Raw genomic sequence first — 21484 nt, 5'->3', positions numbered from 1 at the left:
AGTCAGATGAGAATGCATCCCAAGATTGCCACCCTGGTACAGGAAGCCTGCCAGTTATTCCTAAACCACAGGTTCTAGATATGAGGCATGCAGTCAGATGAGAATGCATCCCAAGATTGCCACCCTGGTACAGGATGCCTGCCAGTTATTCCTAAACCACAGGTTCTAGATATGAGGCATGGAGTCAGATGAGAATGCATCTCAATACCCATCACAGAGAGCATCATACTGCAGAATGCCCAAGCCAAATGTTTTTGTATAGTCCTGCTGCTTAGCTACTAGCTGATGGAGTTCTGTGAACACCGAGAAATGGGAATTTTCCTGAAACCCAAAGAAAATTTCCTTCCTGAAGTGACTGCTTAACACCAACATCCTTTTTTTTAAAAATGGATTTGATACACCTTTCTGTGGGTACAATCAAAGTGGTTTACATATACTATATGCAGGTACTTTCTGTCCCTAGTAGGCTCACAATCTTAGTTATATACCGAAGGCAAAGAAGGGTTATGTGGACCTCCAGGATGCGTTGAGGCTGCAACAGACCCAACATCGAAGTCCTCAATGCCTCAGTATCATGGTGGGCAAGGAAGCATTTCATCTCTTCCTGGAGCATTGCCCAGATCCACCTCTCAAGGTCAGCCATCGGTCAAGGCCATGGGCCAAGTATGGTCACATTTGAAAGGCAGCATTAGGGCCAAATCGATGGCCTGGCTCTGCTCAAAGGAGATCAAAATTTATATCAAGTCCTTGGAGGATGAGTGGCCCTCTAAATTCAGATGCTTTTTGATTGAGGATATCGATGCCCTGATGCTCTTGATGCTGTGCTTCTATGGGGATCGATGTCTTGTCAAGGGAAGGCCAAAACACATCCATGTCCTTCAGTGTTGATGAGGATTATATTGAATCTGTATGTGTCCTTGGGATGGGATCCAAGAATGCTTGATCCTGATGGTCAGTACCAAAGTTGAGGCAGGTGGAGACCTTGATATCAGTGCAGCACTGAGAGCTACTGAACAACTCTTATGCTACAGTCAATGGACTTATCTGTGCCAGAAATAGTTGTGTTGCTGTTCCCAACTCTTGATATTTCTACTTGAAATCTGTAAACAGTATGCTACAGTCAATGGACTTATCTGTGCCAGAAATAGTTGTGTTGCTGTTCCCAACTCTTGATATTTCTACTTGAAATCTGTAAACAGTTTAAGGATTATGATCTGACTCCAGACATGCTAAGTACCAGTTATGAATGTATCAGAAATATGTTCTTGCCACACCAGAAGCACTTTTAAAAACCACCGAGTTTTCTGCAACATGTCTGGAAAATAGCCGATGCAAAAATCTAATGATTTATGAAAAAAGTACCCAGCTGGGATGTTCAATGTCTAAAAGGGCTTACCAAGCTGTGAAAAAGAAAGCTTATCAAAGTCAAAAACTAAAGGAAATGGGGAACCTGGCTCCATAGAAACACATGCAAATGAAAAACCCACAAAAACAATACAAGACTACCAAATTTGAAATAGTAGACATGTTGAAGAGAGAACAGGAAAAACATCCACTCTGCTTTGCAGGGGAGGGGAAGAGGCAACTGCCTTGGTCCTAAAAGCAATATGCTAGCAAGAAACTGCATGCATGTGCAGTAGATTCTTCTAAAAGCATGAGATATCTTCTGCTTTGCCTCGGAGAAAATATTTTGCCTTTTTACATGCAATACCAAAAGGGCAGACACTGCAAAATATAGAAAACAAGGCGAAAGGATCTAATCAATTTTGAGGAATGGTCTAGAACAATCGCTCCCAAAAATCTATCCTTGCTAATCTCTAGCCAGTTGAGTAGTCACAGTATCTGAAACGAATATACATTAATTGAATTGTATACAAATTTCTCAAGCGTTTGCACACTTATTGTGGATATCCTGAACACTTCACTGGCGGGGGAGGGAGGTAGAGAATAGTTTAAGAACTACCTGGCTAAGGATTATGCATCTAGCCTGCAAAAATCTAAGAGAACAGCATGATATATTAGCATAAAATTGTTTTGTGTATGAAATGCCATCTCCAGATCCTGCTTTTAAGGTGGCCAACCAGATGATTAAGGTGATGGCAAAAGTCAAAGGATTATTAAATTCAAAAGTGGTCAAGAAGAGTAGGGATAATTTATATAGAGTAACTGTCAAGAACAAATACTGCTTGCACCTCCAAAGGGATATAAAACAGATAAAATATTATGAAAAAGGGGACAAATCCAGAGACCTAAAACATGATCAGAATGGATGACATGTAAGTTATGGGAGCTAGGAGAGATTTATAAATGCTTAGATTTATAAATTCTTTTAAAGTATAAATAAATACACAGGAGACTTTCATTTCATGGAAAAGCTCTGAATAGGGTCAAATGGAAGTGCCTATACTTTTAATCTAGAGATGTTTTTATAGAAAGGGTTGTAGAGAGAAAGACAATATCTGAATTCAAGAAATCATGGAGACGCAGAGGCTCTAAGGATGAAGAGATTGTAGAATTGAATAGTACCTGTGAATAGACAAGGCTATATAGGTCATATGGTCTCTCTGTTGTCCATCGCTGAACTTGCCAAAAACAAAATCATACAGCATGAACCTTGCGAGGACCTTGGGATACCAGACAATAAAATGGCAAATGTTTAATGTGAGCAAGTGCAAAGTGATGCATGTGGGAAAGAGGAACCCAAAATATAGATACATAATGCAGGGTTCTATATTAGGAGTCACAACCCTGGAAAAGATCTAGGCATCATCGTTGAGGATATGTTGAAACCCTCATTTCAGTGTGCGGCAGTGGCTAAGAAAACAAATAGAATGTTAGGAGTTATCAGGAAAGGAAAATAAAGATTTAATATCTTTGTATCGATCCACGATGCGGCTGCACCTCAAATTCTGTGTGCAATTATGGTTGCCAGATAACGGAATTAGAAAAGGGACATAGGATGATGAAAGTAATGGGACGACTTCCCTATGGGGAAAGGCTAAAGTGGCTAGGACTTTTCAGCCTGTAGAGACAGCTCAAGGGAGATATGATAGATGTCTATAAAATACTGAGCAGAGTAGAATGAGTAGATGTGAATCACTTGTTTACACTTTCCAAAAATACTAGAACTAGGGAGCATGCAATGAAGCTAGTAAATGGTAGATTTAAAAGAAATCTTCACTCAACATGTAATTAAACTCAAATTCATTGCCAGAGAAATGCGGTGGAAGCACTTAACTTTACGAGTTTAAAAAGGTTTGGATAATTTCCTAAAAGAAAAGTCCATAAGCCATTATTAAGATGGACTTTGGGAAATACATTGCTTATTCCTAAGATAAGCAGCATAAAAAATCTGTTCCACTTTTTGGGATCTTGCCATGTACTTGTGGCCTGGGTCGGCCACAGTTGGACACAGGATACTGGGCTTGATGGACCTTTGGTCTGTCCCAGTATGGCAACTCATGTTCTTAAGCCATTAAAAACTGTTAACTTACCCGTTCTTTTAAATTTAAAGCACATACCTAGTTTGCAATTTGTGCTTTTCTACATAACTTTGCAAATGCTAATGCCTGTTAAAAAATGTTCATCTCTATATATATTTGTTTTAATATTACTTATTACACCTTCACAGATCTTTCAAGAGAAGTATTTGCTATTCTGTATACCACTTATGTCCAAACATTCAGTCTATAAGCACTAACAGGAAAGTGTATACTCATTTTCAAAAACAAAATCTTGCTTTGGACCCGAGCATGCCACGTTTGACAATTATTTTGGGTTTTTGTTTGTTTTTTACCAGAAATTTGCAAGTGGAAATGGAGGGAAAAAAACAAGTAAAGAGGAAAACACTCATACTGAAAAGGTGAGAGCCAAATTTAAATATAAAATATATAGAAAAGCAGCTTAGGAGGTAGAACAGCTTTACCTTTCAAAAGATGAGGAGGGTACAGATGAGCTACCCTCAGGAAACCGTCCTCTGTGATCAAAGTCATTAAATCGATTCTGCTGGCGAGAATAGTCAGACCCATGGCTGAAGCATGTATCAGTATCTAAAGATATTTTTTTGTTTTCTGTCCAGTAAGGATCATCCCGCCTAGGAAAACCAAGGCAAAATTGATTTGACTGATTCACTATAAAAAAAAAAAACATACTAGCAACAGGTGATATAAAATTTCTTCATTTTGGAAACTGCTGCTACAGCAGTAAATATTTTGGGGTTTTCTTTTTCCCCTCTGAGAAGAAACTCTTACCCGAAGCAGGTGTTCTGAGGACAGTAGGATAAATCTTCACACATGGGTGACATCCAATGGACCTATGCACAGGAACGTCCCCCAGCACTGAAGAAAACTTTTGAGATCACTCAACCGCACCAATTCCCACCTGCAGCTATAACAGGACATATCTCTTTGATGAGCTGGGAAAGTTTGAGGATGTGTGTCCCACTGTCCTCTGAGAACACCTGCTAAAGAAAACTTCTCTTTGAGGACAAGGAGGACACCAAAATCCTCACACATGGGACTCCCTAGCTTTACAGGCTGCTTCCTGCTGCCAAAAATAAAATTTGCCTGTTGTATTTAAAAGAGCAAGGTAGCCCGGAACAGATATGGGCCTGGGGGATTCCCGATAACTCTAGCCAAACTCACTATCATAGAAAAACATTTGCTGTAGACCAATAGAAGTGCATCTCCAAAGGTTTAGCACAGACACCATACCTGTGTTTTCTTTAACCACCATCTTTGCTTGCAAGCTGGGAAGATCAGAGATCCAGAGAGTCATGTACTGTATTTGAAATCCCCATAACTTGTCCCAATTTCTTCATGCTCACTACCTTCAATGAGAAATACTGCCACCAGCCCCACTAAAAATGTTGCAGCTCTATATTTGCAGGGTACTGTGTTACTTCAGTATTTGGAGGCAATTTCTCCAAAGGGTGGCACCAGAATTTGAATATATATTTGTTTTGTATTGCAGACTTATCCCATATTGGAAAAACTGTATGCAAAACATCAGTACTAGGATTTCAAACTGAAAGTGAAGATGAATTTTTAGAAAAAATTAAAGTTGAATACCGTAGTTCTCCGTTCAAAAACACACAAAAAAACACCAGTAAATTCTGTAAGAATATTTTCCTTGCATTAATATTTCTTTGTTAAAAAGTTAAGTTTTTCTTCAGCAGTGAATTTTGGTCTTCATTGTGTCAACATAAATGTTGACAACTACTGCTCTAGACAGTAAGTTAAAATGTGGACAGAAGCCCATGTTACAGCCCTGAAATCTCTTCAATGGAGGATGACTAAGTGGGCTACCAATGCTGCAACAGCTCCGACATGAACAGTGTTTTAGCTCTTTAGAGTTTATGCCTAAGCATAAATGAAAAATGCAGTCTACTACCTAATGGAAAATGTTTGCCACAAAAGCCCCCATACATTTAGTAATATAAGAACAGCCATATTGGGTCAGACCAATGATCAATCTTGCCCAGTTTCCTGATGCCCAGAGTGGCCAATCCATGTCACAGTACCTGACAAAAACCTAAATAGTAACATTCCATGCAAACAATCCAGGGCAAGCAGCAGTTTCCCCTACATCTGTCTCAATAACATGCTATAGATTTTTCCTCCAAAAATTGTCCAAACCATTCTTAATCTCAACTACACTAACTGCTGTAACTACATCCTCTGGCATTGAGTTTCAAAACTTAACTATTTAAAGTATTCCCATGTAATTTAATCAAGTGTTCCCCCTGGTTTTTACACATCTTGAAAGGGTGAAAAATCAATTCACTTTTCTGTTCTACACCACTAAGAATTTTGTAGACCTCAATCATATTCACCCCTCAGCTATTTTTTCAAAGTTGAAGAGCCCTAACCACTTTAATCATTCCTTATATAAGAGGCATTCCATCCACTTTATTATTTTGGTCGCTCTTCTTTGAGCCTTTTCTAAATCCACTGTATCTGAGATCCAGGTGTCCTGAAATCTGCAATACTCAAGGTGAGATTACACCATGAAGCGATAGAGGCTTATTCTAGCTTTTATTTACCATTCCTTTCCTAATTCCTAGCATTGTTTGCTGCAGCCACACTAGGCTGAAGATTTCAGTATAGTGTTTGACGCCCAGATCTTTTTCATGGGTGCAGACTCCAAGGTGGACCCAAACATAAGGTAACTGATTTGGGTTATTCTTCCCAGTGTGCATTACATTTGTCCACATTAAATTTAATTTGCCATTTGGATGTCCAATCTTCCAATTTCCTAAGGTCTTCCTGCAATTTTAGTCCTTGTCTGTTTTGACAATTTTGAATAGTGTCATCTGCAAATTTAATCACCTCACTAGTCCAATTTCCAGATCATTTATAAATGTTAAATAGCACTGATTCCAGTACTGATCCCTGCAACACTCCATTATTTACCTACCCTTGGTTTTTGACTAATAATGAATTTTTAATCCACAATAGAACACTGCCTCCTATCCCATGACTAATTTTCTCAAAAGTCTCATAAGAAACTTTGTGAAAAGCTTTATGAACATCTACGTACACTGCACCAACCTGCTCACATTTATCCACGTTTATTCATGCCTTCAAAGAAAATCAAGCAAATGGTCAGGCAAGTCCTCTCTTGGCTGCACTCATGCTGATAGTCCCATTAAACCACATTTGTCCACATGTTAGAAACATAGAAATTGATGGCAGAAAAGGGCCATAGCCCATCGAGTCTGCCCATACCAATGACCCACTCCCTATACCAATGACCCACTATTTTGCCCGGCACAAAAGTCAGGCTTGCCAGTCTAATTTCTTGAATCACTCCTGGAGCCCTTTTTAAAACTTGGCTCCTCTAATCTTCAGGTGCTAGGGACAATTTTAGTGATAGGTTACATATCACTAACAGCAGACTAGCAATTTCATGTAAGAGTTCTTTCAGAACCCTGGGATATATACTATTTGGTACAGGTGATTTATCACCAATTTGTTGATTTGACTCAGTACATCTTCCAGAATCAGATTTTTCAGTTCCTCTGCATTGACTCCCTTGAAAATTATTTCTGGTTCAGGTAGATCTTACATCAATTTCTGTGAGGACCAAAGCAAAGAATTCATCCAGTCTCTCCACCATGGCCTTATCCTCCCTGAATGCCTCCTTTTGCTCCATGATGATCCAATGGTCCCACAGATTCCCTCACAGGTTTTCTGCTTCTGATGTACCTCTTTGGCAAATTTATTATTATTTTTTTTAGCATCTAACTTACCAGTGCTTATGTTGCTCCTTATTGTCTTCATCTGAATTCTTTTTCCATTCTTAAAAGAATGTTTTTGGCTCCAATAGCCTTTCACTTCACCTTCTAACTAAGCTGGTTCTTGTTCTTTCTTTTCTGTCTTTGTTAATAGGTGGAATATATCCTGGTCTGGACCTCCACGATGGTGTTTTTAAATAATATCCATGCCTGATTTGAAGTCCTAACTGTTGCACTGATCCTTTGTTTCTTTTTAACCATTTTCCTCATTTTAGCTAGACTAATGCCTAGTGGACTATGGCTTTAGCCTACTGCAGAAAAAGTCATGGCTCTCTAGTAGTTTGAAACATGCAGTATGCTTTCACCTCTGGGGGGGGGTTCAACATTTAGGAAAAATAGTTGGAAGAACTATTAGTGTTGGAACTTCAGCTCCTTCAATTTTGTGAAGGACTTCAGATTGTTGTGCAGAATCACTCTGTTACACTTAGTATAAAGTAGATCTATTACACCAAGGCCTGAGACTCACAAACTGAGCTGACAAGGCCACCAAAAACAAGACCTTCTCGATCAGCAATTTCAGCTAATAGGTATCAAACAGCTCAAAAAGGAGCTTTCAGTTGGCAAGAACATAGAGGTCCCTTGGCTTGATGGGAAATTTCAACAAAGACCCACATAAATTGAACTAAAGACTATATAGAAATAGGATTACTTTTATATAAAATCTAACTACATTAAAATATTCCATACGAGCTGGTTTTGAGACCTGACTGAATGCAGAAAATATTTAACCATTTTTGTGTGGAACATTGAAAAGGATCTAGGGCTATGCTGACTCGTGTGCGAACAAACCTCCACTTAAAACATGTTTTTAAAATTCTTTATTTATGAATTTTATATGTTAACATTTAATTACACTGAATGTAATCAGAAATCATGAAATTAAACTAAATCACATCAATTAAACAAGAAAAATTTTCAAATATACTAACATTTAGGGCCAAGAAAGGAAATACAAAACATTTAAGACACCACACACTTCTAAAAAAGTTCCTCAGTGCGTCATACCAGCAGCTGATTAAGAGGAAAGAGAGAAAGAGAACTCTTTTCACAGAACTAGATTTCCTAGAGTTGAGAAAATCTGAATTTAGGGTGTCAAAATAACAAATAGTTTGCACCACTTTTATGTCAGTTAAAAACATCAATAAGGAAATTTAAGTAAAAAAAAAAAAAAAAAAAAAAGACAGGAGTTCCTGTCATCTAAACTGAGCACTTCTAGATAAGTCAGGAAATATACACAAATGAGACTCAAAAGCTGGTCATAAATATATCTGAAGTAGTGCCTTAACAGTGTTTTGGTCCCATTCCAATAACCGTTACAGATTTTTCTGTTTTCTAACTCCAGGTGGTTCTCTACCAGATGGTGATACACAGACCTTACAATAGGCAGTAAACCATATGAAGCTCAAAACCTCATTCAAGTATCTTTTAACCATGTCCATAGATATTAATGAAGACCTAGGAAACTGAAGATTATTCCTTCCATTGGAATATCCACAAAACAATCTTAACATTTTCTCTTTAATTTACTGAACATTAAGGTTTTTTTCATCATCAGACACTTGATTCTCATACTGATCCACCTGGTCTGTCTGCTGGGCTTCCAGTGAAGTCTAAGCCAAAAACTAAAACAAATACCTGCATAAGAGATATCTAGTAGCTTGAGAGCCTTCCATACTGTGTCCAAAGTGACTACTGCTATCAGGGAAGACACAGCCAGCAGGGCACCCTCCAAGGAAGGCGCTCCAAATTCCTCCAGTGTCTGGCATCCCTGACCCTGCAGTGGTTATACTTCTAGGTTGAGGCAGCACAACACGTTTTAGAAGGGTGTTGAGCTACTAAATTCTGCAGTGGTCCCAGAGCAGTCCAAAGCTGCTGATTATACCAAGACTGCCCAAGCCACTGAGCTTGCTGGCACCAAGGGGTTAAGTTCGCAGCTTTGCCTTCCTTTTCCCCCATCGTAGTCTCAAACTGCCTAAAGCTCAATTGAGTGGCCACACCTTACATCTTCCCAAGACACCATCATAGTTCCTCCATTTAAAACTATAAGATCTCTAAGTAGATTCTCTTTTGTAAGCAAAGATCTGAGAATCACTTAAGCAAGTCCAGAAAAACTAGTTTTAACCTCTCAATATCCAAGATGAAAGGACTAGGGACTCGATGTTGGGATGTACCATCACTCCTGTACTTCCATTATCAGCTTTGGAAAACATTCTAGTCTTTGGATGGAGAAATCAAAGTAGAAACTAAACCTGCTTCAGCCAAGAGGCGTGTTTCACAATGGTCCTTGCTATGGAGGAGAATCAGAAGATTCACACACAAGACCTTCTCCCCAATAAAGAATGAAGGCATCTGTGGCTAGCTTGCTGTGTACAGAAACTGAGGTACTTTCTTGCAGAACAATGTCAATAAGTGAAAGCACCACTCTCAAAAATGTTATGGGTGACAGACATCCAAGGACCATTTGTGTAGAAGAACTCAACTCAGTCTGATTACCAGAATGTTGTCCTCAGCTGTCAGATGTGGCCTGAGGGATGTTCCATGAGATATGGCCGATTTCCACATTGATAATCTTCCAATACGAAGTATGAACCTCTGTCCCTCCCTACTTGTTTTTGAAGTAGATAGCTGCTAAATTGTTTGAACCAGGATAACCTTGTTGAACAACAGATCTCTGAAAGCCCTTACAAGCACACTATACTGCACTTAGCTCAAGAAAGTATCAGGTAAAGCTGTTCCTGAGCAGATCACAGCCCCTGGGTATGAAACCCATCTAAATGAGTTCCCCAAATCCAGTTTGGGCACATATCAGATACTTTAACTTAGATTTGGAAAGACATTACTCTTTCCAGATTGGAATGATTTGTCTACCATGACCAAGTCTTGCAGAAGAATGATATATTCCTCAGATTTCCAATGGTTTAAATCCATTATATGGACAGGGTCTCTTGGGCTTGTTTAAAATGGAGGCATGCCAGGAGTGTTACATTACTGTGTAAGCCACGCAGCCCAGCATCTGCAAAATTTGTCTAGTTGATACTTGATAATGCCTCTGAATTTCCTCCACAATGGATAATTAATGAAACAGTCTGTGGAAAAAAGGCAGGTGCTTGATTCATATTTTTAAAAGGTTCCCGTGAACTCCAATTACTATGGCAGATTAAATGAGATTTGAGAGTGTTTACTGACAAAACCTAGTAATTCCAACACTCAAATGGTTAAACAAACTTTCTTTCTGCCCCTTCTCAAGATATGTACTTTACCAAATAGGGAAATGTGTATGTCCAGTTTCAATATAAACACTGCAACTACCACTAGGTATTTTCTGAATGTGCAGGGAGCTGACTCAAGGCCAAAGAGCAGAATATAATGCTGTTAATGGTTTTTCCCTATAACAAACCTCAGTTATCGACATCCAAATCCACAAGTAGTATGTATGTGGATATAAGGATCCTTTTAGTCCAGAGAAGGAAGCTAGTTTCCACTATGGAGAGATATTAGAGATCCTGGAGAAGACAGATAGTAAGCTTAGATCCCAGAGAAATCCTGAAGTTTTCCTTGAGATATTTGTCCAGAGCTTTGGGTTTAAGATGGGGCAGAATATAGGTGAAAAAAAATTCCTGCTTATTTTCCCTTAATGGAATAGGTTCTACCGTATTGGCTTTTAAGAGGAAAGGAAATTCCTTTATAATTTCCTGCTATGAGCTTAATTTCAATGTTTGCAGGTAATTTGGAAAAAAAATTCAATAGTCGATTATTATACCCTACCTAGACTATTTTGAGAACCCTCTAGTCTGAAGTCACATGGGGCCACTGGTAATAATAATAACAACTTTATTTTTGTATACCGCAATACCAAAAGCAATTCAGAGCGGTTTACAGAGGAAGAGACTGTACACAGACAGCGATGTTACAGAAAGAGAGACTTTCAAATTACATTAGCAGCCAAGAGTAGTCAGGTATATCCGGAAATATTTCAGAGATACAGGAAAGGGGTCAGAGAAATTTATCAAAGAGATATAGGTTTTAATTGATTTCCTGAAGATTTGGTAGGAGGGTGAATTTGAGATGAGGGTGGTTAGACATTTATTCCATTTGCCTGCTTGAAACGACAGTGATCTATCAAGGAATCTTTTGTAGATACAGCCCTTCAAGGATGGGAAGGCAAACAGATAGGCATTACATGTGCAAGTGGTGCCTGGAAATTCAAAATGGTGCAACAGGTAGATTGGGGATGAACCTGTTATGGTTTTGAAACAGAGGCAGGCAAACTTGAAGGTGACAATTAGCCTCCTCCTATTTGAAGGTTGTCTGGAACAAACAGATACACAGGGATTGATGCTATATTCTCTTGGAACTCCCTTCCTGATACTAGCTGTTGAGCTGACTGGGTTTTCTGGGCCTTCTGCTGGGCACGATGGACCACTGGTCTGACCCAGCAGCAGCAATTCTTGTGTTTTTATGTAATATCAGAGATCCATGTCTAGTCTTGAAGCTGCAGGAAGAATACTTATGACTAAAACCAGTTATCACTGGCCACCTCCTGGGAAAGAAAGTCAGATTGAGAGTATGAAAAGGGGTCTATGTTACCTGAGAGCTGTAGACTCCTGTACTCTGAAGAGATTCCCTCCATGGTATGTCTGTGAACTTTTCCTGCAGGTGACTCAGTCTGAAGCTCTTAGCCAGATGAGTCTGCAGGTACCAGTACCCTTTGCAGAAGCTCTTGATGTCACATTGAATATAGAAATCCATACTATTTTCCTTTGGCTACTAGCCCAACCTAAGGCAGGAGTCCTCAAATCTAGTCCACAAGGACCACATTTATTTGCATTCACTGCTTCCATGGAATGCACATAGATCTCATACATATTGTGGAAATCCTGAGAACAAGGTTGGATGCTGGATCTCAAGGACTGGATTTGAGAATCCTTGATCCAAGATTAGCAAACTCCCCAACACTGTGAATAATGTCCTGTAAGTATATGCCCACGAATAGCTGACAGGATGCTATGCAGAATACTGGTATATCATTCTCAAAACCTCTCTCCAATGACCACGTTCCACCCCCCCCCCCCCCCCAAAGGGAACACATCTGGCTCTTTTGATAGTGTAAAACCAGAATGGAATGGTGAAACTCCTACTATTTGAATCAAGGCGCCTTCTAGACTTTGTACACAGAGATGACCTTATTGACAGGTGAAGTAGTCTTCCATATTCTTTATCTGAACTTCCTTTAGAATTCTGTGAATTGCACTGCCATAGCCTCCTTGGGTGGGTCAAAGAATTAGGATAAAAAATGTTTCTTGTACTGGGCTTTTCCTCTATCTCAACTTTAAAAATGGGATGGCATATATATTTTTTCTTTTTTTGTAAGATATGGTACATATCAATGAGTGAGGAGGTCATCTGCTGGGGATTTAAGTCTGTGAGGTGACCAAGAATTGAAAGGGAGACATGAGGATCCTCTTTTAGAAGCCCCCTCTCAATTCTTCCTCAAGATCCCAGGAGTGTTCCGAGTCAAATTCATCAAAATACTCCAAAGATATTTGAGAGTCTGCCTAACTTGCAATAAAGACAAGGTCAGGCCTTAGCTGGGACACTGACACCGAGGACAGTGTCAATGTCATGTGACAGCATCACAGAAACCATTGGTGTAGCCAACAACTACTCAGACCCTTTAGGTCCTGATACTAAAGAGGCAGTGCATGCATCTCAAGGATGTCTCTTTTGACAGAAATATCCAAGTTGCAGCAACATGTCACATGCGAGAAGTCCATCATCCCATTGAGATTCATGGAGTAAGCAGCAGTTAGAAAGGCAAAGTCCTCTCAAGTGATTTAGAGTGTTACCTAACTAGGGTCTCGGGTCTATGAAGGCTGTCGTACCCTGGATGGGCAGTTCTCATGTCGAGGAAGCTGGGAAGCGGACGCTGGTGTTTTTTGATGCCATACTTTAATGAGGGATGCTGCTGAGAAATCTCAACTTGTCTGACAAGTGGCCACACTCTCAATATCAATAAAATTTGAGGATAAAACCTTCCTTCTTGGGAAGGAATCTTACAATGAGCAATCCCGATGGTCTGATGAATGATGTCAAAGGTGACCATGACACTTGATGTTGCATTTCCAAAAACCAGAGACAGGTGTTTGATGCTGTTCCCCATCATAAAAGCCCCATCTTGAGATCTGAGAACACTGAAAACAATGAATCTCCTCCTCCCCCCACCCCCGGCACCATGGGAAGGTCCCCAGGCATTGCAGGCACCAGCTACAGGTATCTAACAGATACAGTCCTGTTGCACTGGAACACCTTTGATGCTGCTAGGGGTCATCTTTTGGGACATATCTGAAAAAAATAGCCACAGCAAAACCAAACTCCTCAGTGTTGGTAAAAAAAAAAAAAAAGAAGGCCTGGTCAGGTGCCCAATGTATAACAAGACCTCACTAAGTTAAGAAAAATGAGAAAAGGTTTCATTTTTAAACTATGGATACTACCAGGAAGAGACACCCACAACAGTAAAAAGTCCTATGTAAATAGAATTTAAACAAAAATAGCACCAAGGCAATGACAGACACCTGTTTGGCTCCAGGGAAAAAGACAATTGACAAGGTCCCACACAACAGTAGCGGACAGGAAGAAGCATGCATGTGCAGTTGAGCTCTCTCTTCAGTGCTGGGAGTTTCCATGCAAGGCTCCGTCAAATGACATCACCCATGTGTGAGGATGTCAATGTTCTGCTTGTTCTCAAAGAAAAACTTCTTCTGTAACCACAAGTTGGAACATTTTCCAATTGTGCATTATGCTGTTCAAAACTTGTGTGCTGAATAATTAAGGCAACAAAAACTATGTAAAACAATTCTTCACATCTTCCTGCTTACAGTATATGACTTTTTGCATATCTAGGACCTAGTCTGTCTTATTTCTTAAAATAAAAACATGTGTAACAGCATACAACCCATTGAGTTTTTCATGCTATGTTCATACTCTAACCATTATTAGTATGACACCTGAATAGACCCATATATAGGATGACAAAAGTAAACATTCTGATCTTTCGAAGATAGTATACAGTATATTATAAGCATATTGGGAGGCTGAACGGAAAGCTATTAGAGAAACACTAGTGTTAAATGTTATACATGATATAAAAATAAATGAAATATATTTATATAGTTAGCAAAAGTACCAATAGGATATGTGGTAGAGAATGGACCAAATAAAACAAAGGAGAAAAATCCCTTACCAAAAAATACAAAAAGTAAAATTTCAAAACCAAAAAAGTAGTAAAGGACCAAGAAAGTAAACAAACAAACCTGTGAGTTGAAGGGAAAAAAAAAAACCCGACCCCAAAAACTATGGACAAAATCTAAACAAGTCTGTATAAAAAAATTCCCCCCAAAAGTGGAAGTTCAGAAGAACTCAACATGGTGCTGTGTTGCACTTGCATCAGTAGTAACAAGCTGAATGGTTCTAGCTACAAATATCTGTTGGGGGTTAATTTTTTTAAAAGAAACACCCCCCCCCCCATGTGAATGTCATCTCTGCTAACGCTCAGAGAGTTAGTGTGAAAAGCCAAGCCTGCTTGGCATACCTCAAAAGAGATTTGCATATAATGGGAGTTGACAGACATGCAGGAGTAACCTGAAAATCAGACTGGCTGGTGATCTCCCAGGACATGTTTGAGAACCACTGGTTTATGAATGAACCTCCCTTTAAAGTCCACTCAGCAACTTGTTATAGCAACCCATTTTTTAAGTTAGTGAAATTAATGAATCTTTAAAAAATGTTGCTTCCTCCACAAAACTGTTCAAAAAAACAAACTAAAAACACAACATACTGATGCAAATTGCAGAGTTCTTGTACAAGTTAAGCAGTACAGCACATTTAATAAACCATAAACATAAAATTTATACAGCTGCTCATTTTCCAACAGCAGTTAATCATAAATCTATCAATCTGAACTGCAACAGAAAGGAATGGAAGGGGGGAGGGGTTCGAGACACTAAAATTTCCTCCAGCAACTTTCTATTTCTAGTTTTGTTAGTTCCAGATTGGATAAGAATATCATAAGCCTTCGTTTGGAACTCACTGTATTTCCTTTTCCTATTTTATATCAGTTTCCAACTTCATCTAGATATAAATACCAATAATTGTCAACTAAAGGCCACAAGCTACAAAATCCAAGGGTTCTGCAGCATCCTTCACCATACATCATTTGGCTATTACTGTAACGTAGGAAAATATTTAGCAAAAAGCTTCATTATTTTATTTTAAATGTCATATAGTAATTTATATGGCCATAAAGCCACCTAGTTTTTAGGAAGAAATTAGCTACCTGTGGTCTACATCACGCGGTCGCTTCAGAGAATTCCGCTTTTCCTGTTCATAACGAAGCTGCTCTTGTTGACGTCTAAGTTCCTCACGTTCATGAGCTATCCTTTCAGCTTCTTTGCGACGTTCCTTCACAAAATGAAAATGAAATTTAAATTTTGTAAAATGCTGAACAGACAAAATTTGCCATAATCATCCTAGGTGAGCAAAACTACCACCACTTAAGAATCCCAGCTACATTGAACATGTTCAACACACAATGGTATTTGGCACCAGCATCAACAACACACATTACTGTCAAGAACTCAAAGCATAAAATTAAAAGCATATGTGCATCCTATTTCCAAAATAAAATTTGCTTTTAAATGTTTTGCAAGGGGAGTGAGTAACTTGTGTAGTACACTTGTATTTTACATTCCAATTACCGCATTTTTCGCTCCATAAGACGCACTTGTTTTCCACCCAAAAGTGGGTGGAAATGTCAGTGCATCTTATGCAGCGAAGATACAAATTTTTAACCCCTGTATCTTTTTAAAACACCCCCAGCCCTGTCCTACCTTTTAAAAACAACCACCCCCCTTACTTTTTAAAAACACCCTTATAGCCTGGTGATCCAGCATGTATCAACAGGGGCAGGAGCCAGTTGGATACAGGTAAGATGGGGGTGGGGGGTTAAAAGGTAGGTCAGGGCAGTGGTGTTTTAAAGGTACGGGGGCTTAAAAGGTAATTCCTGAAGATATAACAAGCCATCCAAGAGTAATGAACAAAACTTCAGGCAAAGGATCTTAAACTGAACTGAAGGCGGCAGGGAAGGAAAAAATATGGGGTTTTTAAAAGTTTAGACTTTTTTTATTTTCCCCCTCCCCAGAAAAAAATCACGATTATCTGAAACCGCAAATGGAGAAACCGCGAATGGGGAGGGGGAAGTGTATGATTTTCTCTTAGAAGTAAGCCTTATAGTCCCTTTCCACCCCCTTTTCCCTTCCCGTGGTCCCGACAAACCTGCGACTCCAGCAGCATCTGCAGCACTGTACACACGCTGCTTCGGGACCTTCTACTGCCCTGATTTGCTCTGTCGCATCTCTGATGATGTCATCAGGGACGCGCCAGAGTAAATCAGGGCAGTAGAAGGTTCTCTCTACAGTCCCTGGAACTTTGCTCGGTGCGTACAGCAGTTACGTTTGTCTCGCGTGTATTCTGGTGGTTTTCTTTTCTTTCACTATTTCGCACGGGACCGATTGGATTGTTGGAAAAACCCCAACAACTTGTACATACCGAGCGGGCATAATGGCCATGGCACAATAGCTGCCCCCGAAGTTAAACTTTTCAAGTGGTACTTTCTGGGACTGCGCATTCTTGTGTACTGGACTGAGAGTCAGCTATCACAGAGAAGCCGACCATAAGCAGCGTGAGGGAATGGGCTTCCCCTGTCACACCGCCCCTCGTCTCTGGTAGTCGGTAGGGAGGCGGGTAGTGCTGTTGTATCTCTGCTTCCTCTTGCCAAGTTAGGGGTCATAGGGGGTCTGAGCCTGTGCGTGTTTGACTGTGGGGCCTTTGAGTGCTACCATGCGGTGGGAGAGAGGCACAGACTGCCAGCTGGGGGTGGTGAAGGCATAACTATTACCTTACCCTCTCCTACCATCTCTGGAGATCTGAGGAAGGGAATAGCATCTGAAAACGTTCATAAAGGCAAGAAGAAAAACACGTTCATAAAGGGGCATTTAATGAAAAGGCATGAAGTAGGGAGGAGGTGCTTCTCTCCCTTCCTTCTGCCCTGATGTGCAACCCATTCCAGTAATTGTTCTGAGCCTGAAGCAGCAAGTGTGGGGCTGTTTCTGCAGCCGCGCGAGGTGGAGAATAGGGAGGCTTGTCTGGCACGCATGCGCACTCCTACCGGCCACAGCCCGACAGATCAGATCTCAGGGAACACGCAGTGAGAGTGCGCATGCGCGCTTAGCATTTTATTATTATAGATGTACTGTATATTGATACAAGAACCTCATTATGTGTCACGTTGGTATAAAAACTTGTATTGAAAAATCTTGCAATGTACCGTAACCGACAAATTTTACATGTAAACTGTATATTATGTACATGTATTGAAAAGTGTTGAACTAACTACGGCAAATTGCAACCTGTAAACTATATTATGTACAGTGTTAGCCTGTAACCCTTTCTGAGCTATTTGGAGAGGATGGGATAGAAAACAAATTAAAAAATAAAAACAGTACTCATTGATGACAACGTGTTATGGCAAGAAGCCTAAAGCCAATACAAGGACTTTCAAAAGAAAAATGGAACTGAAAAGGAAACCAAAGCATTTTATAGCAAGCAGAAGATGGTTACATAGGTTTAGGAACACACTTAATCTCAGACACATTAAAATTGTAGGGAAGCAGCTGCATCCGGAAAGGAGAGAAGGAGAGAGAGAAAGAAGGAGAGAAAAAGAGAGAGAATAATCCTAGGCAAGTTTTCAACTATGACTCAACAGGCCTGTTTTGGAAGAAAGTGACCCAACAGGACAAATATTCACAAAAGTACAAAACAAGTGCCAAATTTAAAGCATGGATAGAATGATGCAGATACTATATGGCAACACAACTGGACGTATGATAAAGATTCCTTGTATGATAAAGATTCCTTGTGCATAAGGACAACAACAAAAAAATCTGCCCATCTTCTGGCAACATATTCTCAAGGCATGGGTCATGGTAGTGTTGTTCAGAGTGGTTTGGAGAAGCAAATGCTGCATTAAAAGTTTTACAGGTAACAGACAATGCACCTGGCCATCCACAGTTTCAGCATAGAGAATAAAAATATTCAGGTGGTATTTTTGCCAAATAACCTCACTGCTTCAGCCTCTCGACCAGGGTATCATTTAGGCGAGTTAAGGCATTATAATAAAGATCAAACAGCGAGAGAAGTTGGTAGTGAGGGATTCATCGACATGATAGATGAAGAAATGGAGCATATTGAAGATCAGAGTTAGAAGAACTAAAGTCATGTACAAAGGTATAAAATGAGGAAAAGGAAATTGAAGTAGAATATGGCAAGTGTTTCGGATGTCATAAAAGATTAGGTTCATACCTTGATAATTTTCCAGTAGAAAGGAATGGTATGCTGAACCTTAGGGTACTCTGTCCATTCTCACAAGCATACTGCAGGAAGATGTCAATCACAGATTTTGAAACCTCCTTCTCCCAGGAGTCAGCTGCCCCTTCAGTTCGTTCCAAAGCATGCAAGAGCTCTAGAGTAAAAGACAGGAGGAACTCCCCAAAACCAAGGTTCTGATCATGTAGTGTTATAACAGTCAATAATGAAATGGTGTGGTAACAGTGTTAGTCCACTTTCCAAGGTAATATATAGAAATAAAACAATGGAAATAACATAATACATTTTTTATTGGACTAACAATGCATTTTATGATGAGCTTTCGAAGGTAACCCTACTTCAGATCAGAAATAAGCAAATGTTAAATATATAAGGAAAACATCAAAAAGCATTTCAGTGAAAGTTTTGCCGAAAGAAGGAGGGGTGGTTGAGCCGGAGACAGATGGCAAAGCAGTTTTAAATGTCTTTGTACTGGGAAAGAAAGCCCTGATCTTTAAGTCTTGTCTGGTTGGTGTCAAAATATTTTATCATTTTAATTTCAAAGGTTTTATAAGTTTCAAGTTTATTTAAAATTTTTTTTTTTTTTTTAAATTCTTTATTGAGTTTTTCAACTACAATTGTGCAACAAATGATTCACAAATATGGATACTTAAAAACAAGCACAATGGAACTTACAGACTTCAACGTACAATTATATTATCCCCACCCTCCCACCTGATATACAAGTAAAATAAAACCTTAATAAAACTATTCATGAAATCCCTAAATCAAGCTCCCATTCCAGCGGTATATCAATTCCAAATAAACTTGAAACTATATGAGTATTTCCTCCCCCCCTCCTTGGATGTGTATGTTTATATGTCTATAAAATAACTCATTTATTCCTCCTTACAAAATTTAGTCAATGGCTCCCAAAAATCCATAAAACTCTTGTAACGTCCCCGTTATATGGCCATGCAACATTCCATTTTAAAGGTATAAGATTCCCACCAGAATGTGTAGCTCAACCTATCCAAATTTTTCCAGTTTCTTAAAATGAGTTGTATGGCAACCCCCGTCATTACAAAAAGTAGCTTATTATTTCTCACAGATAATTGACTTTTAGCTCTCATAAGTGTACCAAATAAAATAGTATACGATAAAGCCACTGGATTCTCTAATAAATTATTTACTTGATCCCAAATAGACCTCCAAAACTGCAGTATCAAGGGACAATAGTATAATAAATGATCCAACGTCCCACCTTCGAAATGACAGTGCCAGCATCTATTAGACTTCAACTATCTAATTTATGTTATCGAATAGGGGTCCAAAAAAACTATGTAATAAAAAAACAAACAAGATTGTCTCAGATGCAGAACCGTACATCTCATCCTCCAAGCCCAAATTCGTGGCCATTGAGACGCAGTAATCTAATGCTTTATCTCAATGCTCCAATGTCACAAAGACCAGTTTTTGGTTTTTTATTCAAAAATCCAGATGTTAATTTATACCACTTAGCAGCCTGGTGCCCTAAGAAGTCCACCTTAAAAACATAAAATCGGCAAGCTATACTGATTTGTAAGATTTTTCCACTCAGGGAAACCCTCCTGAATGGCCTGCTTCAACTGCAACCATCTGTAATTTTGTGATTTATTAAGGCCAAATTTGTGTAACAATTGTGAAAAGTTAAGCAGCTTACCATCAGATATTACATCCTCCAATGTGCATATACCTGCCTTCATCCAATGCTTCCAGATTCAAAATTTCTTATACCGCCTAATCAGACTTCTAAGCGGTGTACAATAATAAGATTATACAAAATACATATAGGGTTAAAAAAGGTTACAAAAATTAATAAAAAGACATCACTAGGGATTGTTACTTCAACGAGCAGCTTAAAAAACAGATGAACGCTGACAAAAGGGAAGAGGGTTAGAACTACAATGTTTGGAGGGGAAAAAAAAAGGGACAGACAATAGGTGGGAAAAGACCACAGTAGAAGAAATGTATTTTGTCCTGCCTAGGATAGAGATAGTAATAAAGGAAAAACCTAAAGCAACACCACTCTCTCAGCAATTCTTGAGATAAATGGAATGTCAATATGGAATAATAGTTGACAGGATCAAGAGTAATTTTAGGGGGTATATGGTGGCATTTTCCACAACGGTGCTTAAAACAACCTTCAGAAAGCCTCCATTTAAGTCACAAGATATAGAGTCAAATCCACCCAAGGAAAGGTTATTCAAAAGAATAAGATGGATAATATCCAGCATAAAAGATGCAGATGTTAGTACTTTTGATTAGAAAAAGGAAGAAATGAGATTGAAAGCAATTCACAGAGGTAAAAGGTATAAGAGCCAACTGGGAATATTCAAATTTCTTATGAAATTCAAACTAATCGATAAAAGGACATAAGGTGTATTGGAAATCTGGACAATGTGATTGGGATAGTGTAGAATCAGGTTAGACACCAAGTTAAAAATTTTGGTAAGATCATCACAGGTGATCAATTTAGAGTTAAATGGGGTTTTTGGGCCTTTCAGAAATGATTAGGATAGTCCCTTTGATGCAGATAGTGATTGTTGCTGGAGATCCAGTTCATCACAAGATTCATCTGGCTTTAAGAACCTGCCTTTTAAAGCATCTACAAACATGATGATTTCATGGATGAAAATCAGTGGAGTTTGCTACATGTAAAACTTCTATACTTTATAATATAGTCTAAACCACAGTTCTTCAACTGCTGGTCCGCAGACCGGTGCAAGA

General features: G+C 39.2%; 1 protein-coding gene across 3 annotated transcripts in view; it reads right to left on the bottom strand.

Annotated features, from left to right (window-relative positions):
- The window catches only part of SLTM (SAFB like transcription modulator), a 362439-nt gene that overhangs the window by 64721 nt on the left and 276234 nt on the right, over window positions 1-21484 (bottom strand). For 2 of the 3 annotated variants that reach the window (XM_033919728.1, XM_033919730.1), the window contains 2 exons: window positions 15630-15754; window positions 3926-4093 (listed from right to left, as the gene is read on the bottom strand). In XM_033919728.1, the coding sequence (XP_033775619.1) occupies window positions 3926-4093; window positions 15630-15754 (293 nt within the window). The remainder of the gene's footprint in view (window positions 1-3925; window positions 4094-15629; window positions 15755-21484) is intronic. The other variant, XM_033919731.1, reaches the window with a different exon arrangement.

This window comes from Geotrypetes seraphini, chromosome 14 (assembly GCF_902459505.1).
Source record: "Geotrypetes seraphini chromosome 14, aGeoSer1.1, whole genome shotgun sequence".
Lineage (NCBI taxonomy): Eukaryota > Metazoa > Chordata > Amphibia > Gymnophiona > Dermophiidae > Geotrypetes > Geotrypetes seraphini.
The sequence above is the reverse complement of the archived record's forward strand: the minus strand, read 5'-3'. Positions and strand labels throughout refer to the sequence as shown.